Source organism: Drosophila pseudoobscura, chromosome 2 (genome assembly GCF_009870125.1).
Source record: "Drosophila pseudoobscura strain MV-25-SWS-2005 chromosome 2, UCI_Dpse_MV25, whole genome shotgun sequence".
Lineage (NCBI taxonomy): Eukaryota > Metazoa > Arthropoda > Insecta > Diptera > Drosophilidae > Drosophila > Drosophila pseudoobscura.
Window position 1 is genome coordinate 26,207,039 of NC_046679.1, and position 25,327 is coordinate 26,232,365.

Genomic DNA, 25,327 nt, shown 5'->3' on the forward strand with positions numbered 1-25,327 from the left:
TAACCTACTTCCCCCGCTGTTCGAGTCCCCCCACGAACAGTGCCAGAAAATCATTTGTGTTTGCATTTACATAAACATACCTATTATATAAATAAAATACAAATTTAAATAATTTAACTTGTTTGTTTTTATATTATAAGCCCATCTTGAGATGGATATTTTTCCGATCCTAATCGGATGAGAAATGACAGAGTAATAGTGGTTAAATCTTAAACAGGCACTGTCCTTGATTCCTCCAAACGATCGGCGACATTCTCTCGCGTGGCCACTGATCGCACAAGAAATTGTAGAGGAAAGATGCCATCGAGGATGTTTCCCCAATCACAAAACGACATGCCGCGCCTTGATCAGCCCGTAAATAGTCAAAAAAATGTGAAAATTGAATCCGACGTGAAATGGCGAAAACAAGGGAATTTTGAAATTCGATACTAGGCGAACAGAAATCAGCAGTAAGCAACTTTAGCGAATGCGAAAAATTGTTGCATACTTTTGGGGTTGAACAATTCGTGGGGAAAATGCAATACACTTTGTTTTTAAAACCATTGACCTTCTGCTGATTTCTGCTTGCCTGGTATCCCAGCTCTGAAATTCCAGTTTTCTGCCTTTTGAGAGTTTGCAAATTGACGGTTGTTGTTCTACAAAAACAATAATCATTTTTGTTGTTAAACAACAATAACCTGCAAATCCTTTATTTGTGATTCCTTGATCGGCAGAATAGCACCAGATCTTTTGCAATCAGTTACAATAGGGATAATTATAATGAGGATATTCATTTTTTTTCTACTATGTTTCAACTATTCAACCCTTGTCAGTTTCAACCTTTTCCAACCAATCCCATTTTTTCTTTGTTGCGACAACCGAGTAAACAGAAAAGGCTTCCCAGCTCCTGCACGTTGCTATCCGGCACAGGGGAAATAACAAACCCAAACCACTGGGAGAATTTCCCTAGCAAAGGCATTTCCGATTTTTCAATCAACAAACTTTTTGAATACAACACGGCAAATAACAAGTCTTTCTCACATTTAAGTTACATTAAAGATTTTCAGCAACAAATAGAAATTATATTTGAAAGAATCGCGCCAAGATGGATGAGCTAGAGATTACTAGTGTGGGCCAGTTCCAGACGCTGGTCCGCTATAACAATCCAGTGCTGGTGGTCAAGCATCCGGAGAAAAAGGGGGCTCCGCTGACGGAGTTGGAGATGAAACGTCCCCAGACAGCGGGTGCTCTACTAGATACCAAGCGGGAGACCGAAGAGATATTGAACTCGATTTTACCGCCGCGTTGCTGGGAGGAGGATGGTCAGTTGTGGCAGCAGTCTGTGTCCAGCACCCCGGCCACTCGCCAGGATGTCATCAATCTACAGGAGATGCTGGACACTCGCCTGCAGCAGACGCAGGCACGCGAGACGGGCATCTGTCCAGTTCGCCGTGAGCTCTACTCGCAGTGTTTTGGTAAGCTAAAATCCCTAAAATCTCCCTGCGGCAATTAATATGTATTCCTTGCAGACGAGATTATACGCCAAGTGACCATCAACTGCTCGGAGCGCGGACTGCTGTTGCTGCGTATCCGTGATGAGATTGCCATGTCCATGGAAGCCTACGAGACGCTCTACTGCAGCTCCGTAGCCTTTGGCATGCGCAAGGCATTGCAGGCCCATGAGGAGAAGGAGATGCTGCGCGATCGCGTCAAAACCCTGGAGATGGAAAAAGAGGCTCTGGAGGAGATTATCGCCGACATGAAGCTAAAACAGGAGCAGGCCGAGCGCCGCAATGCCGAGCTGCGTGCTTCCGAGGAGAAGAAGTTTACCGAGGAGATCACCTTCCTCAAGAAGACCAATGCCCAGCTGAAGGCACAGCTGGAGGGCATCACTGCGCCCAAGAAGTAGTGATTCTTTTAACTTAATGTGTGTGTGTGTGTGGGTTCTTGCATTTTTGCTTAAACATTGTTGGAAATTATTGAAATTATATTTTTGAAGCAACTAAGCAGATCTGCCTAGAACTGTGCCTCAGGCACCTTTTCCGATGATTCCTGGCGAGCCTTATCGAAGGCTTCTTCCTGAACCTCCTGCTGTGGTTGATCCTGGCTCTTCTCTGGCTCTGGCTCATCCATAGCGATCTCGTTGAGTATGGGCGTGGGCTTGAAAACCTCTGGTGCCTTCTTTCCAGCGGGTGCTTCCTTGGCTGCCCGCTTTTGGGGGGGCTCCTCAGCGACTTCCTCTGGGACAGCAGCTCCCTCGTCATCATCATCATCTTCGTGAGGCAATTTATTACGCATGGCCCGCAACTCCTCCTCTGAGGGCAGAGTGTCCTTTAGATCTTCCATTTTGGCCATATACTGCTCGTACACGTACTGCGCCATCTCAGACATGTTTTCGATGGATTTTAGGGACTTGGTGGGCACTGTATCCGTGGACAATCGTTCCGTGGGGTAGCTATCGCCGGGAACCAGTACCAACTTCAAAGATCGCTGTGTTAGCTGTAAGGGATTAAATTTATAATACAATAATCCTTCATTAAGTTTCGTCCAGGCTTACTCACCAGCTTGAAGGTGTTCTGCAGTTCTAAGCAGTTCTTAAACAGCGACACTCGACCAAAGACATAGAGGCCGAGGCGCGCTCGACTCATAGCCACCACCAAACGCCGCACATCGCGCAAATGTCCCACCGCCTTGGTGCGGACCAGCGAAATCAGGATGTAGTCGTTCTGCTGGCCCTGGTACTTGTCCACGGTCGTGATCTTGTGCGGCCAGCCAATGAGTGGATTATTGCCACATCTGGCGCCGATCACGTCGCGTATGAGATGCTTCTGGCCGTTGTAGGTGGTCAGAATGGAGACCTTTTCTGCAGGATAGCCAAGCAGACGCATGTACATATACACCGCCACGACGTACTCCGCCTCTGCCAGATTCTAATCAAAGAAAATATGGATTTAGTAATGCGTTTGTGCAACAAAAGATGGTATTCGATGTACACCTAAGAGTTTATACCAAGGACGTGCCCAGAGGGGAATAACCTTTCGGGATGCTTATTTAGTTGGGATGATTCATACCTGATAAAAATAGGGATTGGGTTCGCTCTCGCCGACGCCCTTGAAATCCTCCACATTGATCAGCTGATAGTCGTGGGCGAACCCTGGATTTGCCTGCTTGTACTCGTCCCGCTCAAAGATGTGCTGCAGATCCTCTAGCTTCTTGTAGCGCCACTTGTACAGCGAACAGATGCTGGCCCGCGCACGTCCCTGTCCATCCAGATCGACGGTGGGAACGCCGAGGCGCACCAGGCGGGTGAAGAGGCTCTGCTCCATGTTGGAGTACTTCTGGAAGGCCATGTTCTTGATCACAGGTGGGAGCTGGTGATGGTCGCCAATCATAATCCAGCGCTTAAGGCGATTCAGGCCATCCAGGGGATTCTGCAGCAGCAGGGGAATGAACGTCTCGATCTCCAGGATCTGCGCTGACTCCTCCATCAGGATGTTGTCATAGCGGAAGCCCAGATTGACCAGTTCCTTGCGCTTGAGCGCCGCATGGGTACAGGTCATGGCAATGATCTTGGCCTCCTTCACGAGCAGGTACTTGGAGCGGTCCAAGCCCGTGCGCAGCAGCTCAAAGGCGCGAAACTCCTCCAGCTCTGTGAATATGTCAGAAATGTAGCGGAAGTTTGACTCGGCTGTGACCAGGAGGTCCTCGTATGTAGATCCCTTGAAGAGTGGCTGTGGGGCATCCGCAAAGAACTTGCCGAAAGGGAAATCCTTCTCGAACAAAGCCCTCAGCTTGTCCAAGTCCGCCTCCTCCTGGTGAATTCTGATCTGGTCCTGAAACTTCTCCCAGCGTGCCATCACATTGTACAGATAAAAGTATCCAGCTGTCTCGCACGTGTAGGCATTGTCACCGCTCACGCCGAGGGCCTCCTGGAGACGCTGCACCTGGTTCAGCAGATCCATGCGCTTGGCCAGCACATAATTCACGCGCCCATAACGGCTGTAGTCCTTCTCCGTCTCCAGGGCCTCCTCGCCATGACCCAGACGCAGCAGATGTCGCTCGTCAATGTCCAGCGCCATGATCTTCTCGAACAACTGATTCAGCGCCTGATTGGAGTGCGTGACAATCAGGGTCCGCTGGTTGGGCTGATTGTGGTAGATGTTGGAGATGATCTGGACGGCCACATCGGTCTTTCCCGTGCCGGGGGGACCCACCACCAGTGTCAGACCCGGCTGCATGCCAGCGCGAATAGCCTCGATCTGTGTGGGCGTAAAGCGAATGGTGTTTCTAGGAAAATAAGGGACGAAGGATGGAAGAGGGAAATGAAATGAAAATGGAAGAATTAAACCCTTAGATTTACTCACTGTTTGGGCTTGTCGCTGGGATAAGGTCCCCTGGCCTCGTATTTATAGGGCTGCACTACAATCGATTTGCTTACAGCCGCCTCCAGCTCCTGTTCATTCTTCTCTTTCTCCTCTCCATCACTATCCTTTTGCACGGGCACATCCTCAAAGATCAGACGATAGGGTGGCAGTCGGCTCTTCTCTGGGAGCTCGCACTTGAGCTCGTAGCTGGGGAAACTCCCCTTCAGGTGTTCGTAGTCCAAGAAGGTGTCGTTAAACTCCAAACTGCGCTCCTGATTGGGCATGTTGCTGTAGTGGGCAGCCCCCGGATCGCCATATCCGAGGAGTATGTCGTGCAGCCAGGGCGGCACCACGCATTCTGTGTTCATCAGATGGCGAATGGTCTCCAGGACAGCCTTGAAGTTGTTCTCCTTGGGTTTGCGACGCATAAGGATGTTGAAGCTCTCGTAGACATCATCGCCACCCTGCAGAGGGAAGGCTTAGCATTAAAGGATTACTGGGAAAGATTAGAGCAAGGTTCTACTTACATCCTGCAGATCGTCCATGTCCAGGCGATACTGATTCGAGTCTAGCCACACACGGTAGCAGCGTTGCTCTCCCGGCAGCTGGGGTCGCGGCTCGGGCCCATCTTCGACAACACGACCATTGGCATCCAGCATACCTTCAACCTCGCAGCCCCGCACACTTACAAGTCCCACCTGTGGGATGAAGGGCTCACGGGGATTGTATTTGGTGCCATAAGGCTGTGTGGGTTTCACGGTGATCAGGAAACAAACGTCGTGCTTGCGCAGGTTCTCCCACTCTGTCTTGATCTCGCGACGCACGGAAAGGGTCACGCCCACGTCCGCTCGCACTCGCGAGGGCTTCTTCTCCCCGATATGCGGCTTGGCCACCTCCACGACAGCGAAGCTGGCGATGGGTAGGGCCATGCGTGCCCATCCCCCGAAGACGACGTCACCGTCCTCCGACTGCCAGGGCAGCATGCGGCTGACGGCATCCTCGATGTCCTGCCGGATCTCGTAGGTGGACTCCAGGCGGAAGAGATTGAAGTTGCGCAGGAGGTAGTCGTGGAGCGTGAGGAACTGCAGATTGAGCTTGGGCAGGGCTAGGCAGCTGTCGCCCGTGTAGTACTCCGAGGGCACCACATTCTCATCCCAGACCACTTGCTCCGTGGGGTACAACGGCATCTCGTTGAGGGCCTCCAGCTGGGAGCAGCGCTTCTCGTGTCGCGTGATCAGCAGCTCCCGCAGGAAGGCCTCATCGAGGCGGTGCCACTCGAACGGTGCGGCCACCTCCTCTGGCACTAGGTTCAGAAACGTGGCGATCTGCTTCAGCCCCTCCCCATCCAATCCCCCAAAGTGCTGCTCCAGCGACTCCCGATTATCCACGGTGGCTACATTGGATAGGGCGAACACGCGCAGACTGGGAAACTTGGCGAACACTGCCCGCTGCAGGGAAGTGATCTTCTTGTAGTGCAGCTGGGTCATGTCGTGGTCGGTGAGGGAGTTCCCCGTCACATCATTGATCTCGAAGCGGGTGTAGAACTTTAACATGTCGAGGAGCTGTAAATGGGAGGAGTGTATCGGTTATTTATGCGTTAGATCATCAATTGTATCGACATCCCCATCGTCTACCCCCGTTACCCGCTGAACCGCTCCTGAGCGATACGCCATGCGCGAGCATTGAGTGGAACGAGTTTCGTTGTTTTACTACCTGCCCTCGTGAATTCTCTCTCTCTCTGCGGCTCTCTCTGACTCTCTTTTAAGTTCTGTCACATAAACTACAGGTATCGCAAGTCAAAGTAAAGCCAAAGCCGGTCTGCCCCCTCATAAGGTCGATACGTCATCAGTTTGGGCAATACAACTCCCATACATACATAGGCAAGTATTTAATATTTGCGTGTGTTAGTTGAATCGCTCTCTCGGGCTAGATTGTGAGAGCGAGAGAGTGCTAATTAAGCAAGGTGAAAAAAAGCGGGTCTGTCTCTAAAGAGCAAGCGGAAGTCCTTATGGGGGAGCAAAAGCAGTTATATTGGAGGAAATTCGACGCCGTTCAGGAAATTCAATACCAAATCTGGGTTTCTGAAGGTTAGCTGAAGGGTGTTCCACCTTCCGAGTGCATTCTGATTGAACAGCGCCAGGCGAAATCGCCTCCCTCCACTCCTTTCGATTCATATGCGTGTTTTATGGGAGGTGTGAGAGGACAAGGGGACAAGTACCATTCACAGCATTGAAAGACAAGCCACGCGCGACGCGAGGCTACAGGCTACAGGCGAGAGTGCAGTTATCTCGCTTGCATGGGAATGCAGCGGCATCTTATCACACCATCGCCATCAAATATCATCCTGTTAGTAGAAGGGAGGGTGGAATTACACATACACACACTCTCACACACACACACATGCATCGTGCATTCCCTCTGCAGGTTCCTGGTTTGTCTTTCCAGACTGCCGCCCCGCCTGCTCCAATTGATAATTTCCGTCGCTCAATTTAAACAAAAACACTAGCTGAAGAGGGGAGCAGGAAAAGAGAGAGGAGAGAGCAAAGCCCTGCTTCAACTTTCAATACCCGATACTCAGAATGAGTATAGGGGTATATTGGGTTTGTGGTCGTCTCGTCTCCGACCCCCTAAAGTATATACAATACATATATGTATTCTTGATCAGCATCAATTTGCATCAATAGCATCTCTCGCACGCACTCCCTGTCGTTTAATTTTAGCGCCGTCTGGCGGAGGAGAGAAATACTGATTATGCATCGGGTATAAATGTAGAGTTGCGGTCGCAGCAGCAACTCCCAATGTTCACCCTCGTTTTTGTTGTGTCTCGGTGGTTGCCGACTGCGCTTCGTACAAGGCATATTATATACAAGGTAAGGCAGAAATGCAAGGGAAACTAGCGGCAGAGAGATTAGTATGAGACCGGTACACCTTACCATTCATTGCATATACCTTGAACATTGCCGCTCTCTCTTTCTGCAGTCACTAGAAAGCCAGAGCAGAAGCAGCTCATTCAGCCGTCGACTTTTGAATTCGAATGTTCTCTCTTTTACCGCGAAATTCGAAGTTCCGATTCGAATAAACATTTAAATACAGAGGAAATAAAACCCTCACTGTTTTTACGGTTAATCTGAGACACAGTCAGTCCCACCTTGAAGCAGCTACAGTTGTGCGTAGATAAAGTCGACAAAGAGTTTTTTCCTTAGTGTCTTGGCATAAACGTCATGATCTTGACTTTTAGCCGGCTTCAGACTGAGAGACACCTTGATGACGCATCTGTTGTCCAACACAGATTCACATAAACCCGCGGTTACCTGTGTACCTCTGTCTCTGTCTCTGTCTCCGTCACCGTCACCCTGTCTCCCTGTCTGTGTTTTGAGTCTGTTTTGTGTGCGAAAGATGCTTGTGAAAACGCTTGGCGCGCAAAAATGCAGCTGCTGCTCTGTATATGTTCTGATGCTACTGCTGCTTCTGGTACCATCCCGAGCGAAGGCCCATATAAGCAGCGGATCTTCAGGCCCAGCTCCAGCCGATCCCGGTCTGGTAATGGTCAACAAATGCTGCGAAAAGTTTGAGATACACGTGGATAGCGAGTGCCAGCAGGTCAACCAAACGGGTGAGTGCTCCTGCCGTTCCCATCCCCCCACCCTGCCCCCACTCACACACACGCAACGAGGTTGTCTTGGCAACCGGAGTTGGCCATTCAACTCTATGGATTTTCCCCCCTCTGACATGCATGCTACACCAGCAAAACATATGTGTGGCCAACATTTAATGGCCCATTTGTTGGCTATCAGTAGATCAGTGGAACGTAGCCAGTGCCTCCTTCTCCTTCTCCCGCTCTGAAATGTTTTGAAAACAAACACAGAGAGGGGCTGTGGATGTGTGGGGATGTCTGCCTGCAATCCTGCTGGCTGTTGCTGGCTGCTGCTGATGATATGATATGATTTATGCAGCGAGGCATGGCTACTGTGTGCACTTAGTAAGATAAAGGGGGGCGGCTTTCAAAGAGGAAATAGGTTGGTTATTAAGTTTAAAAGATGGGAAATCTTTGAAAGTGATACTGAATGTTATCATGGTTCGAAGATAAATCATAAAAGACGAAAGATATTTATGATTCTTTAGACTTTAGAGGCTTCTAGGGCTCTGCTCATGACAAAAGCATTCCTAAACTCATTCCGTATTCAACATTGGAACCATTGCCATTGATGTGACACATATGTATGTAGGAAAAGTGCTACAACAAAGATGAATCATTAACAATTAGTCCAAACAATCGCACACTGATCTCATCTGAGGATTAGTCAATGACCGAAGATTGGAAGAGTGTAGCACAGTCTAGTTTCCGTGTACTTCTGATTAGCATATCAAAAGGAATGGGTGAATGCATCCTATCTCTGTGGCAATTGGAGGAGAACAGATCCCCCCACAAATCGCAAACTGAAAGCCAGCTGAGAGACGATGATGGAATGGCATGGCATGGGAGCACGTTGTTTTCATGCAGTCTAAATATTTATAGAAGTGTAGATTTCCCCTCGATCCCCGGATTGTAACAAAGGCAGACTCTTGAAGTGTTCTCTGTTCTGTTTTCCAATTGAAGAATCTCTCTCTCTCTATGGCATCCGTTTGCAGACTACTTCCAGCCCATGTTCACCAGCTATGGTGGTGACCAGAACCGGCCCGTGCGCTTCAAGTTCATCATTGGCATTCCCAACTGCGGTTCCATGCAGATGTGGCCCATCTATCACTATGCAGGGGTGAGTACTCTCTCTGTCTCTCGTTTTTTCCATAGATTCTATAGACTCCCTCTTATATTCAGAGCTCTGATAAGCTGGTGCTTCTGGACGATGGCAAGCTGAGGCACTACACAAACGCCGAAGACGAGGCCGCCGAGCAGCGTGGCGTGCAAACAGACTACGAGGATGACATAGGTGGGCGAAGGGAGCCGCTCTATCATGACTACGATCAGGGACTCTACTGCATAGATAGGGTATAGGGCTTATAAAAAACTCCACGCCCGCCTCCTTCTATTCTAACCAATAATTTACATTCTTTAGGCCACTTCTAGCACGGGCGAGGAGCATGTTCTGTTTGCCAAAATCTGTCTGGCTAAGAAGGAGATCAAGTGGAGCGACTCGAATTTTCTGCTGCGCAAGATTCTCAATCCCATCTTCCATGGAATATCGCTGATTATCCTGCTGGTCATAGCCATTATCTACTTTATCCTGCCTACCCTCAGGTTAGCTCTGCTGCCTGAACTCTGACCCCATTCATGCTTTAATTGTTGCTTCCGTTCAGCAGAGATTTAGTGGGTAACATTGTGACCACAATAGCCGTGTGTCTGATGGTCAGCCAGGCGGCTGACCTGGTGCGAATTTTTACAGAGCTCACGAATCACGTAAGCTTCATTGTAGCGGACATCATCCTGTGCTTCAGCCTACTGGCCGCATTCTTTTGGCTGAACAGCTTTGGCTACTACATCTGGAAGACCTTTCGCTCGAGGAACGTTTTCCTGCGCGTCACCGATGGCAGGAAGTACTGCTATTACTCCGCCTACGCCTGGGGCTGCACAGGCACAATGGCAGCCCTGGCGGTATTTGCGCATTTCTTCCTCGATGCCGATTCGTACAAGCAGGAGCAGATGGTGGGCGAACAGGAGACGATTGGGTGGCTAGGCATTTGCATATTCTTTGCCCCCATTGCATGCACCATCGTTGTGAACACCTTCTTCTATGTGACCACCAGGAAGCTGATCAACAGACGCACCGTCTACGGACGCATTGCCCACAAACTGAAGGCCAAGTGAGTAGCTCTAAATCGTACATAATCGTTCATATAAGACAATATTTCCTTCTACGTCTTGCAGCTTCATAATGTTTTCGCTGATGCTGTTGGTCATGTCCGTGGCCTGGCTGTTCCTCATTATGTCCTGGCTGCAGCTAGATGGTCTGCTCTATGCCCACATTGTGGTCAATGCCCTGCAATGTCCGCTGCTGCTCTACATATGTGTGCTGCGGCAGCGCCATGTGACGTTTCTGCTGAAGAAATCCTGCTGCTACAATGAGCCACCCTCCACAAACGACTGGGGCGACGAGCTGCACTACATGAACGGCAACGACTACTGAGAATATTTATCCACCGACTCGGGTTACGTCTAGGATCTAAGCTCTAGCGTCGCTAAGTGTTGTCTCGTAGATTAGCAATGTCCAACATTGAGATTTTTGTACTTAAACTTAACTAATTTATGATTAAAACCAAGAAAAGTCTGACACATACCTGCCCAAACAGCTTTCCCTCCTCGCGACGCACCAGCGGCGACAGCAGAGCCCTCACAATAAGATGACAGTCATCTAGGACGGTGTTGAAGAAGCGCCGCGTGGGCAGAAGGGCCTCCAGATCAATGATGAACTCGAGAAAGCGCTCGCAGTAGTGCACCAGACCGGGTTTGATCTCCCCCTCGGCGGGAATGCTCTCGAGTATGTCAAGGAAGTCGATGATGAGGTTCTGCATAAAGTACCGCTCCCACAGGACTTCCGCCTTGGGTTCCTTGTCTTTTTTGAGCAGGCGTTTCCAGTATTTCCGCCACTTGGGCACCTCACGCAGCTCCTGCTCTCGACGGCGGGGCTGCAGGCAATGCCACATGGAGAGGGATACGAGACGCTTGGCCTGCTCACGACATATCTCGATCTCCATACTGTTGAAGCAATGATTGAGGAACATCAGTAGGGCCGTGCGTTCACGCAACGTGCTTCTGGCTTCCTTCGCCCCTTTATCCGGCAGACACGACTCCAGAACGTGGCGGAAAAAGTCTGGATACTGTTCTGGTTGCTCCTCGAACACATTCCACACTTGAACGCGTTCGCGAAACTTCTCGTTGGCCATGATCACAATGGACATGAGGTGGGCATGTGTCGCTGACTCTCGTTTGTAATTTGGCCACAGATACTGCTCCAAATACTGGCTGAACTCAAGCATGTTGATGCGTCGCGCTCTGTGGGTGCCTCCGATTTCCTCATTGTAGATACGTTCAATGACTTTCGCGCTGTACGGCAAATGCTCAGCCTTTGTGTCCGGCGACCAGTACTGCGATGCAACCTATTAATGCAGATTGTTATTAGTTTTTAGCGGCATGAAAGCGCCTGTCCAGAGGAGCACCCACCTGCCATATGACGTCGGAGCTGAATTGGTCTAACGTCAGAGCGCCGGCCTTTTCCTTCGACTTATTACTACTGTCCTTGGCTGTTTGGGCTCGGGTTTGGCTCCTGCGTTTCATTTTTCCAGCAAATTTCTTTTTCCTAATAACTTTGCCGGCTGCGGTGTGACCCGCGGATTTATTTATACTGCCTACCCTCAGAAATATACCAGTACTATCGATGTATCGTTGAAATATACCGACCGACCCTCAGAAATATACCAGTACTATCGATGTATCGTTGAAATATACCGACCGACCCTCAGAAATATACCAAAATATACGGTCTCATTGTAAAAATATACCGTAGATATACTGACGAATTCATGTTCTATTATACATATTCCTCGTTTTTGATATTCCGTCAAATATTACTAGCTAGATAGAACATTTAGCAATGCCCACATAATTTTATCCTATTGATGAATAAATTTTCTTCAAGACTGGCTAGTTTTTAGTCCTTGCTTTCATTGTATTTTGGCTTAAACACGGTTTGCAATTTAATGTTGTCAACCTGCTCGAAGAGAGCCTGACTCGATCATCGGCTATCGATACAAATTGCAATTCCGCTTGATAGTATCGATAATATCGATAGCTGAATGTTTTTAAAGTCCATTTAATTGTTAGTCTAAAGTAAGCATATTGCGCCTAAAGGACTCCAAAATGATGGCAGCTATACCACCCGAGAACATACTCGTAAGTAGACTGGCATGATTAGGATGTATTTACTGAATTTGGTGAACTGCAATTCCAGAACCGCGTTCTGTCTGCGCTGCGGCTGTCCCCATTGGAGCGGGTGAGAGAACTGTTAATGCTGATGGAACGCTGCTCGCTGCGAGAGCTGCAAGAAATATTCCCCCACATTGTGCATTACATATTCGGGGTAAATGGGAATCCGCTGGGCTGGGGACTGCGCACGACGACACCGGAGAGCGGGATGAATGTTTACAAAACGCTGGAGCAGTTCTTTGGCGTGTGCGGCCCCTGGATGATCGTGTGCCACAGGCTGCTGGCCGAACAAGCCAAGTTCGTGATAGACATCAGCCTGTTGCCGGTGAAACTGGTCACAATGCTGCAAACCGGCCAGAGTCCGATGTTCTATTCGGATCTGCTCAACATCGATCCAGAGAAACACCAGGTGTCAACGCTCTCCCTAAATAGCTTCGACTTCTACATGCTACACTTCGTGCTGCATGGTCTACAGCCACTGCACAGCATCGATCCCGTCGCAATGCAGATCCACAATACGCGAAGCAAGACCGTGTATCTAATGCTCGTCAGCGAGTATCTGAATAACTTTCTGCCTCTGTTTCCTGATGCCCGCATCGAGCCGAGCTACTTCAGTGGCGGCGTCAAGGCGCCGCAGCCCTTACCCACACAGTCGCTGCAGCCGCAGCGTCAACCGCGCTTCATAAGGATACCTAGCTCCTATCGCAATGGCAACAGCTCTGGCGGTGGGAGTGGCGGCCCGGGAGGCGGCAACATCTCGCCACAGTCGATGTCAGCCAGTGTCAGCGCGGCCCGCAACTATGCCTGGCGCTCAGAGTCGGTCCTTCACTTCTTTGTGGACATCTGGCTGCGCTACGACGTGGAGTCGGAGCATCATCTGCCCGGCAGCGACTGGGTGCGCGCTGTCCGCACCTTGGTCAAGCAGATTCACTTCTTCGCCAGCACGGCCCCGGTGGATCCTACCTCACTCTGTTCGCTGCGCAAGCTGTCCCTGAGCATGGTCAAGGGGCGCATATATGCCTTCCTGTCGGGTCTTATTGATCGCTGGCCGCTGGACAGCTCACTGCTGGTGGTCCTGGAGCTGTGGTTAAGCTATATACAGCCATGGCGATACACTATGGCCATCCTCAACAGCAGAGAGTGAGTAGGGGCAGCTCTTACGAGGTTGAAAGATTGAAACCATAAATATCCTTTTGCTTTTCTTTTAGATCCGGCCAAAGCTACAAGCCGGCCATAACTTCGGCCTACGATGCATTCATCATGGACAATCTGATCGTTTACACGCATATCTTCATGCAGCTGCTGCCGCAATTTGGACGTCTCGATTACACCGTGTACCGCAACTGCCAAATGCTGAACCGCCTGGCCATGACGTTTGGCGATCAGAATCTGGCAGAGCGTTTGCAGCGCTTCGAGCGCTTACACTCGGGAAATTCCTATGGCTTCGACTCGCCTCATCGTCAGACGCACTTGCTGAGGTTGGTGTACATTTCGTTGTAAATTGAATGCCCCTTCTAATTTGAATATTTGTGCATTCCTCAAGCAAATCCCTGCCGCAGAGCGCCCAATGGTCGAGCATGCCCAAACTCTTTAGCGACACCATGCGCGCGGACATGGAGAACTTTCTGTTTGTTATCAGCATGGCCCGGAACCAGGTGCTGCGCGAGGTTTCGCGCCTGCGAATGGAGATCTTGGAGAAGCAGCGTTTGGAGGGATTCCTCAAGAACTTTTTGCACAGGATGTGGAACGAGCCGAGCCAGGACGAGACGCTGCTGGCCGATGTGTCGCGTGTGCCGGAGGTTCTGCGCCAGTGCATCGATCACCTCTGTCGAGCATTTGATGTGAGTGACGCTTTCATACGCCTTGTTTGTTTCCTTTTTAAGTCTTCCTCTTGTAGTTGGATCAAGCCAATCTCTCCATGCATGAGACGCTACCCGAGGAGTGTACGTTGCCGACCTCCATCTCGGCGAATAATCGCAGCTTCTTCAATACCAGCGACTCCCTGCTGGACACCTCAAGGTTGAACCCACGGCAGATGTCGATGAATGCCTCCAACTTGACAGCTGCCATCGATCCGGCGCTCTTGCCCATCCAGACCGGCGAGATCACGTATTTAGTCAGACGGCTGCACAGAATATCGGATGCAATTAACCAGAAGGTGCGTCTCCACAGGAATTCTCTTCTCTCCGAATCCCACCTATAGCGTTCTTTTTGCTTTTTCTTTTCTTTTAGTATAAAATCCAATTGCAATCCTGGTATGAACGTCAGGATTACTTTGGAAGCTTGACGCGCCAACTGCTGCTGGCCCCCATGATCGAACAGTGGTTCGATAAGCGGGACGGCAACACGGACATCAGGGAGAGGACGGTCACGGCTCGCATCTCCCTGCGGCCGCTCGCCTCCAAGTTCCTTCTATCCGTTGTGGCCTGCTTTATGGTCCTGGGATTCCTCTTCCTGGGATCGGCCTTGAAGGGTGTTGGCATCCTCTTCACCCTGTTCATGGGCTACGTCCTGTTGATGGCTATTTGTTCGCCCTGAATTATTGTTTGAAGTCTGAAATTTATATATTTGTATAAAACTAAAGCGAAACTACGATAACGACTACGATTAGGATTAGATGAACTGCGTCTGTGTATTGCTGTGTGTATCGTATCACTCGGAAGAACGCGGCCGAAGGGCCAGGCGCAGCGTCTGGTCCGGCACTGTGACCATTCGCAGCATACAGTCGACGGGCTGCTCATTGAGGCACTGCATCTCGAACTGGGTGGTACATTTGCCCAGCAGCGAGTGCAGCTGCTTGAGAGCCACGCGCCGCCCAATGCATGACCGCTGGCCGATGGCGAAGGGTAGGCTGCCGTGCGATCGGCCCACACACCAGCGTTCGGGCAGGACCCGCTCCGGCTGCTCAAAGTGTGATGCATCGCGGCCTGCCGTGTATAGTGAAAGGAGTACCAGGGTCTGAAGGATGGTGAAAAAGATGAGCAATCGATGGTTCCTGCTGTGGAGCTGAGAAGCTCACACATTTACTCACATCTTTTTCAACAAAGTGGTCTCCGAGATGAGCATCCTGCGGCAGGTAGCGTCCGACGAATGGCGCCACGGGATATAGACGCAGGGACTCCTTGATCAAGCCGTGAAGCAGCTGCGACTCGGACGCCACTCGCTCCCTGGCAAGGCGGCTCTGCAGCTGTGGCTCCCGCGAAAGAACGAATAACGCCCACTGGCTGCTGAAGGCGGTCTGTGCGGGAAGGGTTTCGAGTTAGTCAATCAATTCGGCAGCTTGTGCTGTTTTAATTCACACCGTGTCACCTGCTGCTATGACAAGGTCCACAAAAATCCGCTTGATCATCTCGCCGGGCACCTCTGCCGCCTGCAGTCGGTTGAATAGCGTCTCCTCCCGCTGCTCCAGCTGCTCCAGGTGCTCCAGCTGTCCGTCTTCGGTGATCTCCCCTCCAATGCAGTGGTCTATGATCGCAGCGCCCTCGCGCAACACTTCGTTCACATTGCTCTCAAAGTCGCGCCAAATGCGGAGGCGCAGCAGCTGTGCCAATCTGGGCGGAAAGGTCATCAGTCGCGAGCTATGCTCGAAGACCTTGTGCACGATCTGCGTGAAGTGGTCCAAAGCCGATTGTATTTTGGGGCAGGTCAGGACATTGCTGCCAAACATGATGCAGCAGAGCACTATGGATGAAGAGGGGTGACGGAATAAGTTATATCTTTGTTAGATCACGAAAATACTAGAAAAATACAAATCTTCGTAGTTTAGTAGTATATTTTGTTCAATTTCCAGAAAATTCTAGAAATATAACAAAAAATTTGCAAATGTTTCAAAGAAATACTTTTGAGACGTAGTTCTAAAGTTCTAAACTCCGAACGACTCACCTTCTATGGACCAACGGTAGAGCTGCTGCTCCAGATTCGGCAGCTCATAGTAGCTGGGACTCCCTGGGACGTCGCACTCTGCAGTCGCCTCCTCGGTGCGTGCGCGCCACTGGTCGACCAGCTGCCGCGTACAGCTCTCAATATGCACGTCCATCCAATTCAAATTTCCGTTGAGGAGCAGGCGATTAAGTATACGCCGATTGTGCAGCCACTCCGCCCCCTCCCTGTGACATTAGCCATGCAGATGGATGCGAAGAGAAGCAAACATTAGCTGAGAGTAATTTGCAATTCATAGACAGAGTCGCAACTCGCGGTTCAGCTCTTTTTCCAGACTTTCGCCATTGCGTCGTTGTCGCTCCACTTACATAAAGAACAGTCCACGTTGGCAGGCATGCCGCTGGTTGTACAGCGTCCAGGCATCTGGCAGCGGATGCTGCGGATATTGACCCTCGTGCAGGAAGACCCCACGCATAAGAGGGGCGGACGACACGAACACCGCATCCTGAGTACCGCCCAAGCGTTCCCTGAAGATGGGGCCGTACTGCCGATGGCGGGAATCGATGTACTTGTGTAGTCTGCGAGGAAGAGAGTGGTCGATCTATAGAGTAATCCATTCTCTAGGTCGTTCTTTACTCACTGTGTGGCTCCGCCGGCGGCTATCAAATCCAGCAGGGTCCCCACCACAGGCAGCCCCTTGACGCGGGGTATGGGCACGATTTCACCCCCTTTGGGCCTGCACCTGTTGCTGCCTGCTGTCGCCTTCGTGAGACCGGCCTTCGATTTGAACTGGCACAGAAGGCGCACCAGAAGCGTCCTCAGCAGCTGCTGCAGCCAGTGCAGTAGGCTCGTCCGCTTTCTGTTCATCTCTTTCTCTCTCACTGACAATGTCCCAGCGGGGGGCGGGCGGAGGAAGAGCAACAGGGCTCAGTGCAACACGTAACACACGTCCGACAAAGGGCCAGGGGCTGACTGATTCGACATGACGCTGGGCCGCGGCCTTATAACCGAACAGCAGCAGCAGCAGCAGCGGCACACAGAGAACGGAGAGCTGTGAGAGCAGGTAGGCCCTGTCGATGTCTCTCCCTCGATCGGCCTCAATTGATATGCGCAACTTCCATCCAAATCCAAATCCACATCCACGCTGCTGCTGCTCCGGTAAGCGTAAGCACCTTGGTCTCCGTCTCCACATTTCAAAGCGGGGTCCGTCGCGGCGAGAGACGCTGAGTGGACACAATCTGTATTGTCGCTCCCCGCTCGATCGATTCGTGGGGATATTGCTGGCCGTGCAATTTTTCGAGAGACGCAAGAGAGAGGTCCAAGGTTTTTACTGATTTCAACTCCTCACTCAGTTGGATTTTGGCAGTTATCAAGTCGCTGTGACTTTATAAAGTGTTCTTTAATTGAAATGCACACTTAATTGATGCCCACCACAGATGTTCGAGTGCTCCTGTTCGAGTCCTATTTAATCTGCTTGTTCTTGAAAACACAGTGAAGTGAACTAAAACACATGCTTACCACAATGTAAACAACCAAATTAAACTGCCTGCCTGCCACAGTATAACCATTTGGCCCCGTTAAAGTGCGCAGTTTTGTAGTCTTGTGTAAATTTGAGAGTTGCATCCGCCGGCTTGTCCGTTAATGCGAACTACGAACTGGAGTTCTTGTTCGAATTTTCGAACTGCCATGCGGCTATTTGTAAGAAGAGCACAGCTAGTGTGTGGCGGTTGGGCGCGCAAATTTGAATGTCGGGCAGCGATTTGAATTGGAACGTGATGTGGAAATCGGACTCTAATGTGATAACAGTTTTTAAAAAAGCCAATGAGCGCTAACAAGATCTCAGCAAAGAGTCCTTCTATGCCTGCTATGATGAAAAACTTTGTTTTTATCATCCATTGTGTGCTCTATGTTCAGTTATATGTTAAATATACTGTTTACGCTTCCATTGTGGCACTAACACCAAACCCAATTTAGTTTCAAGCCTCAGCAATCATGAACAAGTCTGAATAACAACGCTGACGGCATAAAATCCCATTGTGCCCTTGCGACCGCAAATTTAAACCATCTGCACTCTCGCGGCACAATAGAAGGGTTCAAAGTGTGGCATTAACGGTGCCATAATTTGCATGTTTCAGTTTAGTTGACACTAAAAATAAATCAAGAATATACGGGCCATAAAAAATACATAGACAAAAACTAGATAAACCTCAACAAATGCGGCATCAAAAAGTTGACAGAAAACAGAACACAAAAATCATGGGCCGATGTGTGCTTCGGGCAATGGAATTTATTTATTAATAGTTAGTATTTTAATAGCTTCGATGGGAATACAATAAAGCCTCGAATCGTGACCCGACACCGGGATCCTCTTGATGTGGGTTCCAAACCAGAAGCGGAACGAAAGACCTTCCTAGGAAATCGCTGTCATATTTATGGCACAGTAAAGGGAGGGACCAGCATCCCCATTCCCGTATTTTGGAAGGGTTGAAATAAATAAATATTGTTTTCCCCCATCTCTCTCTCTCTCTCTCTCTGCGGCAGCAGCTCACGCGACATGCATAATAAAAATAATATTAATATAAGGGTGGGAGAGCACAGCCCCTTTCAGCCCCAGCCCCCACCGCAGGGGCTAATGCAATAATAAGACCGACTCGGAAAGGGCATACATAAAAAGACTATATAAAAAGGGGTGCGGTAGGAGAACAAAAGCTCGAAGCAGCATGACGCCTTCCGCTTTTACGAGTATAGCCAGAAGACAAGGAGGCAGGAAGTTGTAGCAGTTGCAACACCGGAAACAGAAACGAGCTTCCATTGAGGAGGAGAAGACAGTACTTACCCGTAGCTGTCTTCTCCTGCCTGTCATTAGGTGGAGTCAACATGAAAGAGTGTCTGTGTCGCCTCTTTAGGAGGGAAATGGAAAATCTGAGATGAATGAGCCGCCATTTCCAGATCCATTTGTCTTCGTGAATGAATAACAAACGAGGAATCGGAATCGGAATCCTAGTTACAGTTCTGATTGAAATCCGTTTCGGTAACGGCAGGGAGTTGTCCGGAATGCCAGAGAATCTACATCTTACAATGTCAATCCTCTCCAAATGAAAATTGGCTTTTCTTATACTCAAGAACCATCTGTTAAGGCTCGCAGACTCCCCAACTTCAATCCTTTTCCAAATCCAACAAAATTGACCAAACATTCCAGCTCGAAACCTAAGCGGAAGTCCTTACAGCTTTTGCATATCCTTAAGTGCCACAAAGTGCTGCTATCATTCCTTCCACTCGTTTGTATGGAATGTGTGCTGTCGATGCTTATGACACCCTCAACCGCACTTTGAAGCGGATACAGATACGGATACAAATAGAGATAGAGAGGCAGATACAGATACAGATACAGATACGAATAGTGTGCATCCTGCAGATGTCCTGTGGTGTGTGTTCTTCATGGGAGTCTGCTTCAAGTGGCCCCCCACTTCGCTATGGTTGGTTTTTGTATCGCTGACCATGACAGAATTTTTCTCCTTGAGTTTTTTTTTTAACACGACTCTAAAGGGCTCTACACGTGGCACCACCTCCCTCTAGTGGCCTCCCTCCCAGAAAAGTGTCCAAAACATAAATGACATTTATATTGGTTATAGTATTAAAAGGAATGCTTGTTCTGCTCTGTTTTGGCTCCCCAAATACGATACGTGCCAACGTTTTGGGGTCATAAAAATATATGCCACAACAACGACAACAGCAGAAGCAGCAGCAAAAGAAAAGAAAAGAGAACACTGGGAACAAACAATTTATATGACGGCCAACAAAATATAGAAGGAGGAAAGGTCAAGCCATGAAATATGAGAAATTGCACACCCCTCCCACGAGTACGATTATGTGTGTCATGCCAGTGCGTTTCATAATGGGAAAGACAGTAGAAAGTTTGAACTCTAGCCAAGGTAGGTCTCTAGCTCTTAATATCTTAATAATATGTCACTTAAGAGAATACTCGTATATATCGTTAAGAGCTGATGATGTAGTATCCAATCGGAAACGGTTCTTAGATCAGTAATCAAGTTCTAATAAAGGAAAATGAAGTATTCCCATCTTTCCATGAACAATCATCATGTTTGAGGTATCTTCAGCTTTATTGAAGACTTGATGTGAAACATTTTGAGTTATCGTGCACTTAGATATCGGACAGAAACGAGTATCGTTAGAAATTATCAATTGAATTCACCTATCACCTATAAGAAGATAAATGCAAGATATTTTCTCTGATCGACTGTAATTATTAAAATTCCTATACATTTTTTTCAGAATCAAACGAAGTGTTTATTCATTCATTACCGATAATTTGTATTTCATTTTAGGTTACTTTCTTCATTATTTAACCATCCTTCCTCATTCAACCATGAATACCCACTGTATTTTATATAACATAACCATTTGCCGTATATCCCATATATCCCACTGAAATCTTTACCCAAAAAAGAACGAAGAAGCAACAGCAGCAATAACGTTTGCAATTTGCTGGTCACGTGGTCAAAGAGCAAGAGAGAGAGAGGGGGAACAAAAGCCTGGGCAAAAGAGTGGCTCCAAGAGTCAAAAATTGCGTATACGCCGCGTGCGTCAAAACGCAAATGTCAAAATTGGCTTTGGGTCAGAAGACCAAAAGGCGATGCGGGAAAGGGAATCGCTGAAGGGGTTGTTTGTTGAAGGGGTAGGGGCAGGGACAGGGGCAGGGGCGGGACCGTTGCTGCTGGTGTCTGTGAGTGGTTTAGGCAGAGTGTGCGTGCCTATGGCATAATTGTGTTCGCATACATCTATAGAAAACGAGAGGCAGAGGCAGATAGTGGCAGAGGGAGACAGAGAGGTAGGGCGTGTGGGGGCAAGTTCAATGGCGTCTCTCATAAATCCATCGCCGCAGCCAATGCAAATAAACAAAGCGGCGCTCATGCCTCCTCCTTGTGAATGGTTGTCCCATGTCCAAAGGATGAGGAGAAGTCTGCCCAGAGCAGGCAATATTCGCAGCTGAGCGGATAGATAGACAAACAAACACTAAAACAACAGACAGAGAGCGAGGGAGAAACATGGGTGAGGATGCATGCCACGTGCTGATTTAAACCTTTTTGATGAAGGGATGCCCTAACCCAGGAAAGCTATTAATGTGCAGAGAAGGGTTTGGTTGTGGAGACCAGAAAGAGGTGTTAGGGATAGGCTGATGCTCTATGAAGAGAAAACAACTTCACTAGTTGATAAATTTCCACTGCAAAGGTACTTTCAAAGATCTTCTCGAAAAGGGGCTTCTCCTAGCCTCTGTCGCTTCTTAAAAGAGTGTATCCTCTGCCCTTAACTTCTGATCCCTTCAAATCGCCTGCAGGTGTCAACAAACTTTCTCAGTTCTCAGTCTCTGTTTTCTTGTTGTTTGTCACTTTTTGTTTTGGTGCAAAAAAATGGAAGGTCGACCCAAAATATAAATACAAAACGATTTTGGTTGATGATTTTGTTTTTTGTTTTTCGGTTTATTTGGGGTAGCCTGTCCTGCCTGACTGTTGTTGTTTATCCCTCTGGGCCTAAATCATATTAATGAATTTTCTTTTCCCTTTTCTGGTCATGCTTTTGGCCCCTGGTCCTCCCGGAATGGGAAGGAGACCTATGGAGGACATTAATTACGCAAAATTAAATTTGATATCCTCACATTAGACCTGAAACGCTTCAGTGCATTTTCTTCCCCTTTTTTTTTGGTGGCAAACTTTCAAGGGTAGAACTTTGGGGGGTTTACTCTCGAAGGAAGTACTTTCAGGGGCAGTACGCTGAGGAGACCTCCTCCTTTTGAGCAGCTTATTTTAATTCATGTTTCGGCTGAAAATAACAAAGAAAAAATGAGTTTCCCCTGCAATGCGAAATCCGCTTTTGGTCATTAGCCCGATGCCCAGTCCGAGGGTTGGCTGTGCCCAGAAAGAGCGAGGGAGGGGGGAGGGGGGCGAGAGGAATGTGTGTGTGACACTTGCAAACCGGAATTTATTTGCCCCGCGCATTGCAGACCTCATTAGCAATAGTTTTGTTTGGTTTCGTCGGGATTTTGGCTTTTGCGAGAGGCATAAATCATGAGAGGCGCCATCGATGATGATGCCTCCCTCTTGTGGGCACAGAGAGGGGGAGAAATAGTCAGAGGGTTGGGGGGTTAGCGGGCTATTACAGTGTTTATTACGAGAGAGCCCAAAATAATACCCGACTTGCCAGTGACTGAACTGTGGCCCAAAATCTAATTAGACCACAAATGAACGTCCCAATACGACAATATCGAAGAGGAGAAGTTGCATTTTGGGTTGAAGAAGAGGAATCGCCATCGCTGCGACTTTTTCGGTGCTGCCAATTATTTAAGAGGATAGTGGGGACAGAGGACTGGAGGTCATAGGTCAGGGCAATGCATTAATCTCTATAAATAATTGGCAGCTAATTTCAATGGATTGGGAATCAGAGAGCGGTGATTACTATAGATGTAAGTCCCTTTGGAATATTTAGTCAAGGATAGGATGGTCGTGGCACTGATTAGCGGCTATCACCCGTATATCATTAAAATAATTGGATAATTGTAATTCTAATTAGAGAGATGTTGATTTTATCTCGATACAGATGGAGAAACCACAATAAGATTGACTGAAATGCCCGTCCCTGTATCTTTCTCTCTTTTTCTCTCTGTTAACGGATGTCCTTGATAATCTTGAACCATTTGTCCCTGCCTCAACAACATGAACTTTTGCAATTTTTCCCTCTCACTCAGTCGCTTTCTTCTTCAACAGATTTTGACTTGCGGCTTGAGTGGGGACTGGGACTGCGAGGGGGAGAAGAGATGGAGGAGAGCGTGTAAGCAGGCCAATCAAGCTGCATGAGTGCATCTTCCAACTCCAGATGCAGCTCACACACACACAAACACAGAGAGATACAGAGAGAGACAGAGAAACACGTGTGTGGCATCATCATTAACGGTACAACTGCAAGAGATAGTTCGAGGGGGGACGGAGACGACTTTCTCCCTTAGCGTTGTCCCTTTTTTGGCTTTTTACGTTTTTGTTGTCTTTGTTGATTGCCTGGCTCACTGCAAGAGAGAGAGAGAGAGGTGAGGGGGGAGAAAAGGCACGGGCTAAGCCTGTTTAAAGGCGAGTCAGAGATCGGGTCTGAGCGGAGCTTAAGAGAGGATTTTTCCCTGATATTTTTAAATGCAATTATGCCAGAGAGAGCGAGACAAATGTATATTTAATTTCGAACTCGATTTCGACATCTAAATGCAATTACTTCTGCCATGAACAGTAATTGCATATTTTGTGTGCCGTCGTGCCCCGAAAATTCGTTTATCCTTGGCCAAAAATGCTAATCTCTTCTGCTCCTTTTCATCTCTTGAACTCCCACGCACTGTCTCTATTCTCTCTTTGTGTTTGTGTGTGTGTGTTAAACAGAGCATGCATAATTCGAATGAAAATTAATTTGTTATTAGTTTGCAGCAAACACAAACACAAATCACCAGCAACAGGCAGAAGGAGAAAGGGAAATGGGGAGAGGGGAAAAGTCAAAGGCAGTGGAGAAGTAGCGGCGTAACAGCGGGGAGGAGTGCAAAACGATGAAAACCAATAAGTATGGACCGGCATAAAGCTAGCCTCATTACCACCCCAGCAAAGAGAGAGAGAGTGAGAGGGCAAGTGTGAGAGACAGCTTCGATAGCGTCTTGCTTAATTTACATAAAACACTTAAACAAACAGGAAACGAATGCCTTATACCCATGATATAGTCAAGATGTCTCTCAATCTGCGATGTCTAGAAAGAAACAAGTCTCTGCGTTATAAACAGCCTCCGAAAAACATCATACTCCCCTCAGCCAGTGGATACCCACTGGCAGCAGCAGCTACAGAAGAAGGAAAAGGAGAAAAAGCAACAGAGAAAATACATTGAGGAAAAACTACACCAAGAAACTGAAATTTAAATAAACCTTAAAATTGACTTAGCGACAGCGACAAAAACAGCAACGGGAGCAGCAACAGCAAACGGTGACAGGTGAGCGGCAGCAAGCAAGAGACGAAGAAGGTTAACTACAAATGCAAAAAGAGGCATACTAGCAAGAGGAAGAGATAACTTACTGATGCATTAACATTGCCAAGTCAATTTTGCTTTACGGTCTTTAAAAATAATATTTTCTTAACACAAACGCAAATTTGGCTTTGCAAAACCACTTAACACCCACTGTAACTGAAACATGTTGCTGGCGACAACTGAGGCGCTCATACATGGAACGAGAAAATGAGTCGGTGAGTAATTTTGAATGGGCTATCCAAAGAGGTATGTACAACAGGAAAAAGCAGCCGAGGAAAATTGCAAGGTTCGTATGAACCTCACCTCGCCGTGTTTTGACGCCGCAATATACCTTGAAGACAAAATCGGCGTTTTTGGCCTCAAGGTATATTATTGAAAAGGGGTGGGTTTTGCCTTGCATGCGGTGTATTTCCTGGGCCGTGTTGCCTGTTGCCCATACCCTCTTTTTCTGCAATGTGTAGTTGCCATGTTGTAAATTGAGCAAATGTAAACACAAAACCAACTGTCGGCCCCCATTTGGAGGCAACAAACCACAATCCCCAATCAGCCGCGAAGGTGGAAACAGTTAGTGTTGTGTCGAATGGTTGCATTCCATTCAAATCAGAATCGAACCGCGGAACCAGACAACAAGCAACTGGTGTTATTATCAGAAAATATATATGTAATACCCCTTGCCGCGGACAAGGATGTGTCGAATTTGCTTTTGAATTCGGGAGTCGGGGTCTGAATCTGAATCCGCGTGTTTTTCGCCTTGAATCGTTGTTATACCAGTTACCGCCTTGACCGCCCACCCGGCACCGTTTCCCCCTCCGGTGTCCCACCCAACCAACCCACTGTCCAACCGTCCAACGCGACGCCTACGCGCGCGACAAGTGAAGCGCACAGGTATTTGCGCTTGTATTGTGTACTTTCTGTGCCTGTGTGTGCGTGATTTTCCTTTTGTTTGCGGCCCAATTGTTTGTCGTAATTGAATGCTAGTCGCAGTTGCTAAGAGAATTGCGAAAAACGCAATAGAAAAAAAAACATATTGGAAAAAAGGTACAAAAACCAATACCCACACACACATACATCGATAGAAAGAGCAGAGCAGTGGCAGAAGCAGCATTTTAAGAAGCATATAAAAACC

At 48.4% G+C, this 25,327-nt stretch overlaps 5 protein-coding genes across 8 annotated transcripts; 3 read left to right on the plus strand and 2 right to left on the minus strand.

The window, feature by feature from the left end:
- Positions 1-857: 857 nt before the first annotated feature.
- Positions 858-1,985, plus strand: Dnali1 (Putative inner dynein arm light chain, axonemal Dnali1). Its single transcript, XM_001359602.4, has 2 exons — positions 858-1,454; positions 1,509-1,985. The coding sequence occupies exons 1-2, from the start codon at positions 1,085-1,087 to the stop codon at positions 1,886-1,888; spliced, it is 750 nt and encodes a 249-aa protein (XP_001359639.1). The 5' UTR covers positions 858-1,084; the 3' UTR covers positions 1,889-1,985.
- Positions 1,508-11,706, minus strand: LOC4802795 (RNA helicase aquarius). The gene is made up of 7 exons (XM_001359603.5): positions 11,500-11,706; positions 10,617-11,435; positions 4,871-5,905; positions 4,344-4,807; positions 3,051-4,266; positions 2,541-2,909; positions 1,508-2,478 (listed from the first exon to the last, which is right to left on the minus strand). The coding sequence occupies exons 1-7, from the start codon at positions 11,611-11,613 to the stop codon at positions 1,996-1,998; spliced, it is 4,500 nt and encodes a 1,499-aa protein (XP_001359640.3). The 5' UTR covers positions 11,614-11,706; the 3' UTR covers positions 1,508-1,995.
- mthl5 (G-protein coupled receptor Mth-like 5) lies at positions 7,331-10,615 on the plus strand. Of its 2 annotated transcripts, none has more exons than XM_015182608.2 (6): positions 7,331-7,956; positions 8,973-9,097; positions 9,160-9,330; positions 9,398-9,579; positions 9,639-10,142; positions 10,207-10,615. In XM_015182608.2, the coding sequence occupies exons 1-6, from the start codon at positions 7,608-7,610 to the stop codon at positions 10,463-10,465; spliced, it is 1,590 nt and encodes a 529-aa protein (XP_015038094.2). In that variant the 5' UTR covers positions 7,331-7,607; the 3' UTR covers positions 10,466-10,615. The 2 variants fall into 2 exon arrangements, with proteins under 2 accessions (XP_015038094.2, XP_001359641.4); XM_001359604.5 differs by having other exon boundaries at positions 9,642-10,142.
- A 386-nt stretch (positions 11,707-12,092) lies between the features above and the next one.
- Positions 12,093-14,868, plus strand: LOC4802797 (sphingomyelin phosphodiesterase 4). Its single transcript, XM_001359605.4, has 6 exons — positions 12,093-12,228; positions 12,287-13,401; positions 13,470-13,739; positions 13,805-14,102; positions 14,159-14,419; positions 14,494-14,868. Exons 1-6 carry the CDS (start codon positions 12,196-12,198, stop codon positions 14,797-14,799), a joined length of 2,283 nt encoding a protein of 760 aa, XP_001359642.3. The 5' UTR covers positions 12,093-12,195; the 3' UTR covers positions 14,800-14,868.
- sad (Cytochrome P450 family protein sad) lies at positions 14,801-17,252 on the minus strand. 3 transcript variants are annotated; one of them, XM_001359606.4, is made up of 6 exons: positions 16,781-17,238; positions 16,509-16,718; positions 16,144-16,367; positions 15,563-15,942; positions 15,293-15,499; positions 14,801-15,219 (listed from the first exon to the last, which is right to left on the minus strand). In XM_001359606.4, exons 1-6 carry the CDS (start codon positions 17,005-17,007, stop codon positions 14,914-14,916), a joined length of 1,554 nt encoding a protein of 517 aa, XP_001359643.3. In that variant the 5' UTR covers positions 17,008-17,238; the 3' UTR covers positions 14,801-14,913. The 3 variants fall into 3 exon arrangements, with proteins under 3 accessions (XP_001359643.3, XP_015038095.2, XP_015038096.2); XM_015182610.2 differs by having other exon boundaries at positions 15,089-15,219; positions 15,571-15,942; positions 16,781-17,252; XM_015182609.2 differs by lacking the exons at positions 16,144-16,367; positions 16,509-16,718; positions 16,781-17,238 and adding an exon at positions 16,011-16,076.
- Positions 17,253-25,327: the final 8,075 nt, after the last annotated feature.

Excerpts from the sequence above, each read along its gene's own strand:
- LOC4802797 (XM_001359605.4), top strand. The coding sequence starts at position 12,196 with ATGATGGCAGCTATACCACCCGAGAACATACTC. Across the intron at positions 12,229-12,286 it reads TACCACCCGAGAACATACTC|AACCGCGTTCTGTCTGCGCT; the intron begins GTAAGTAGACTG and ends CTGCAATTCCAG. Across the intron at positions 14,103-14,158 it reads ACCTCTGTCGAGCATTTGAT|TTGGATCAAGCCAATCTCTC; the intron begins GTGAGTGACGCT and ends TTCCTCTTGTAG.
- Dnali1 (XM_001359602.4), top strand. The coding sequence starts at position 1,085 with ATGGATGAGCTAGAGATTACTAGTGTGGGCCAGTTCCAGACGCTGGTC. Across the intron at positions 1,455-1,508 it reads GCTCTACTCGCAGTGTTTTG|ACGAGATTATACGCCAAGTG; the intron begins GTAAGCTAAAAT and ends TATTCCTTGCAG.
- sad (XM_001359606.4), bottom strand. The coding sequence starts at position 17,007 with ATGAACAGAAAGCGGACGAGCCTACTGCACTGGCTGCAGCAGCTGCTG. Across the intron at positions 15,943-16,143 it reads CTACCGTTGGTCCATAGAAG|TGCTCTGCTGCATCATGTTT; the intron begins GTGAGTCGTTCG and ends CTTCATCCATAG. Across the intron at positions 15,220-15,292 it reads ACCACTTTGTTGAAAAAGAT|ACCCTGGTACTCCTTTCACT; the intron begins GTGAGTAAATGT and ends ACCATCCTTCAG.
- LOC4802795 (XM_001359603.5), bottom strand. The coding sequence starts at position 11,613 with ATGAAACGCAGGAGCCAAACCCGAGCCCAAACAGCCAAGGACAGTAGT. Across the intron at positions 11,436-11,499 it reads GCTCCGACGTCATATGGCAG|GTTGCATCGCAGTACTGGTC; the intron begins GTGGGTGCTCCT and ends CTGCATTAATAG. Across the intron at positions 5,906-10,616 it reads AGGGAAAGCTGTTTGGGCAG|CTCCTCGACATGTTAAAGTT; the intron begins GTATGTGTCAGA and ends TCCCATTTACAG.
- mthl5 (XM_015182608.2), top strand. The coding sequence starts at position 7,608 with ATGACGCATCTGTTGTCCAACACAGATTCACATAAACCCGCGGTTACC. Across the intron at positions 9,331-9,397 it reads GACTCTACTGCATAGATAGG|GCCACTTCTAGCACGGGCGA; the intron begins GTATAGGGCTTA and ends TACATTCTTTAG. Across the intron at positions 9,580-9,638 it reads TTTATCCTGCCTACCCTCAG|CAGAGATTTAGTGGGTAACA; the intron begins GTTAGCTCTGCT and ends GCTTCCGTTCAG.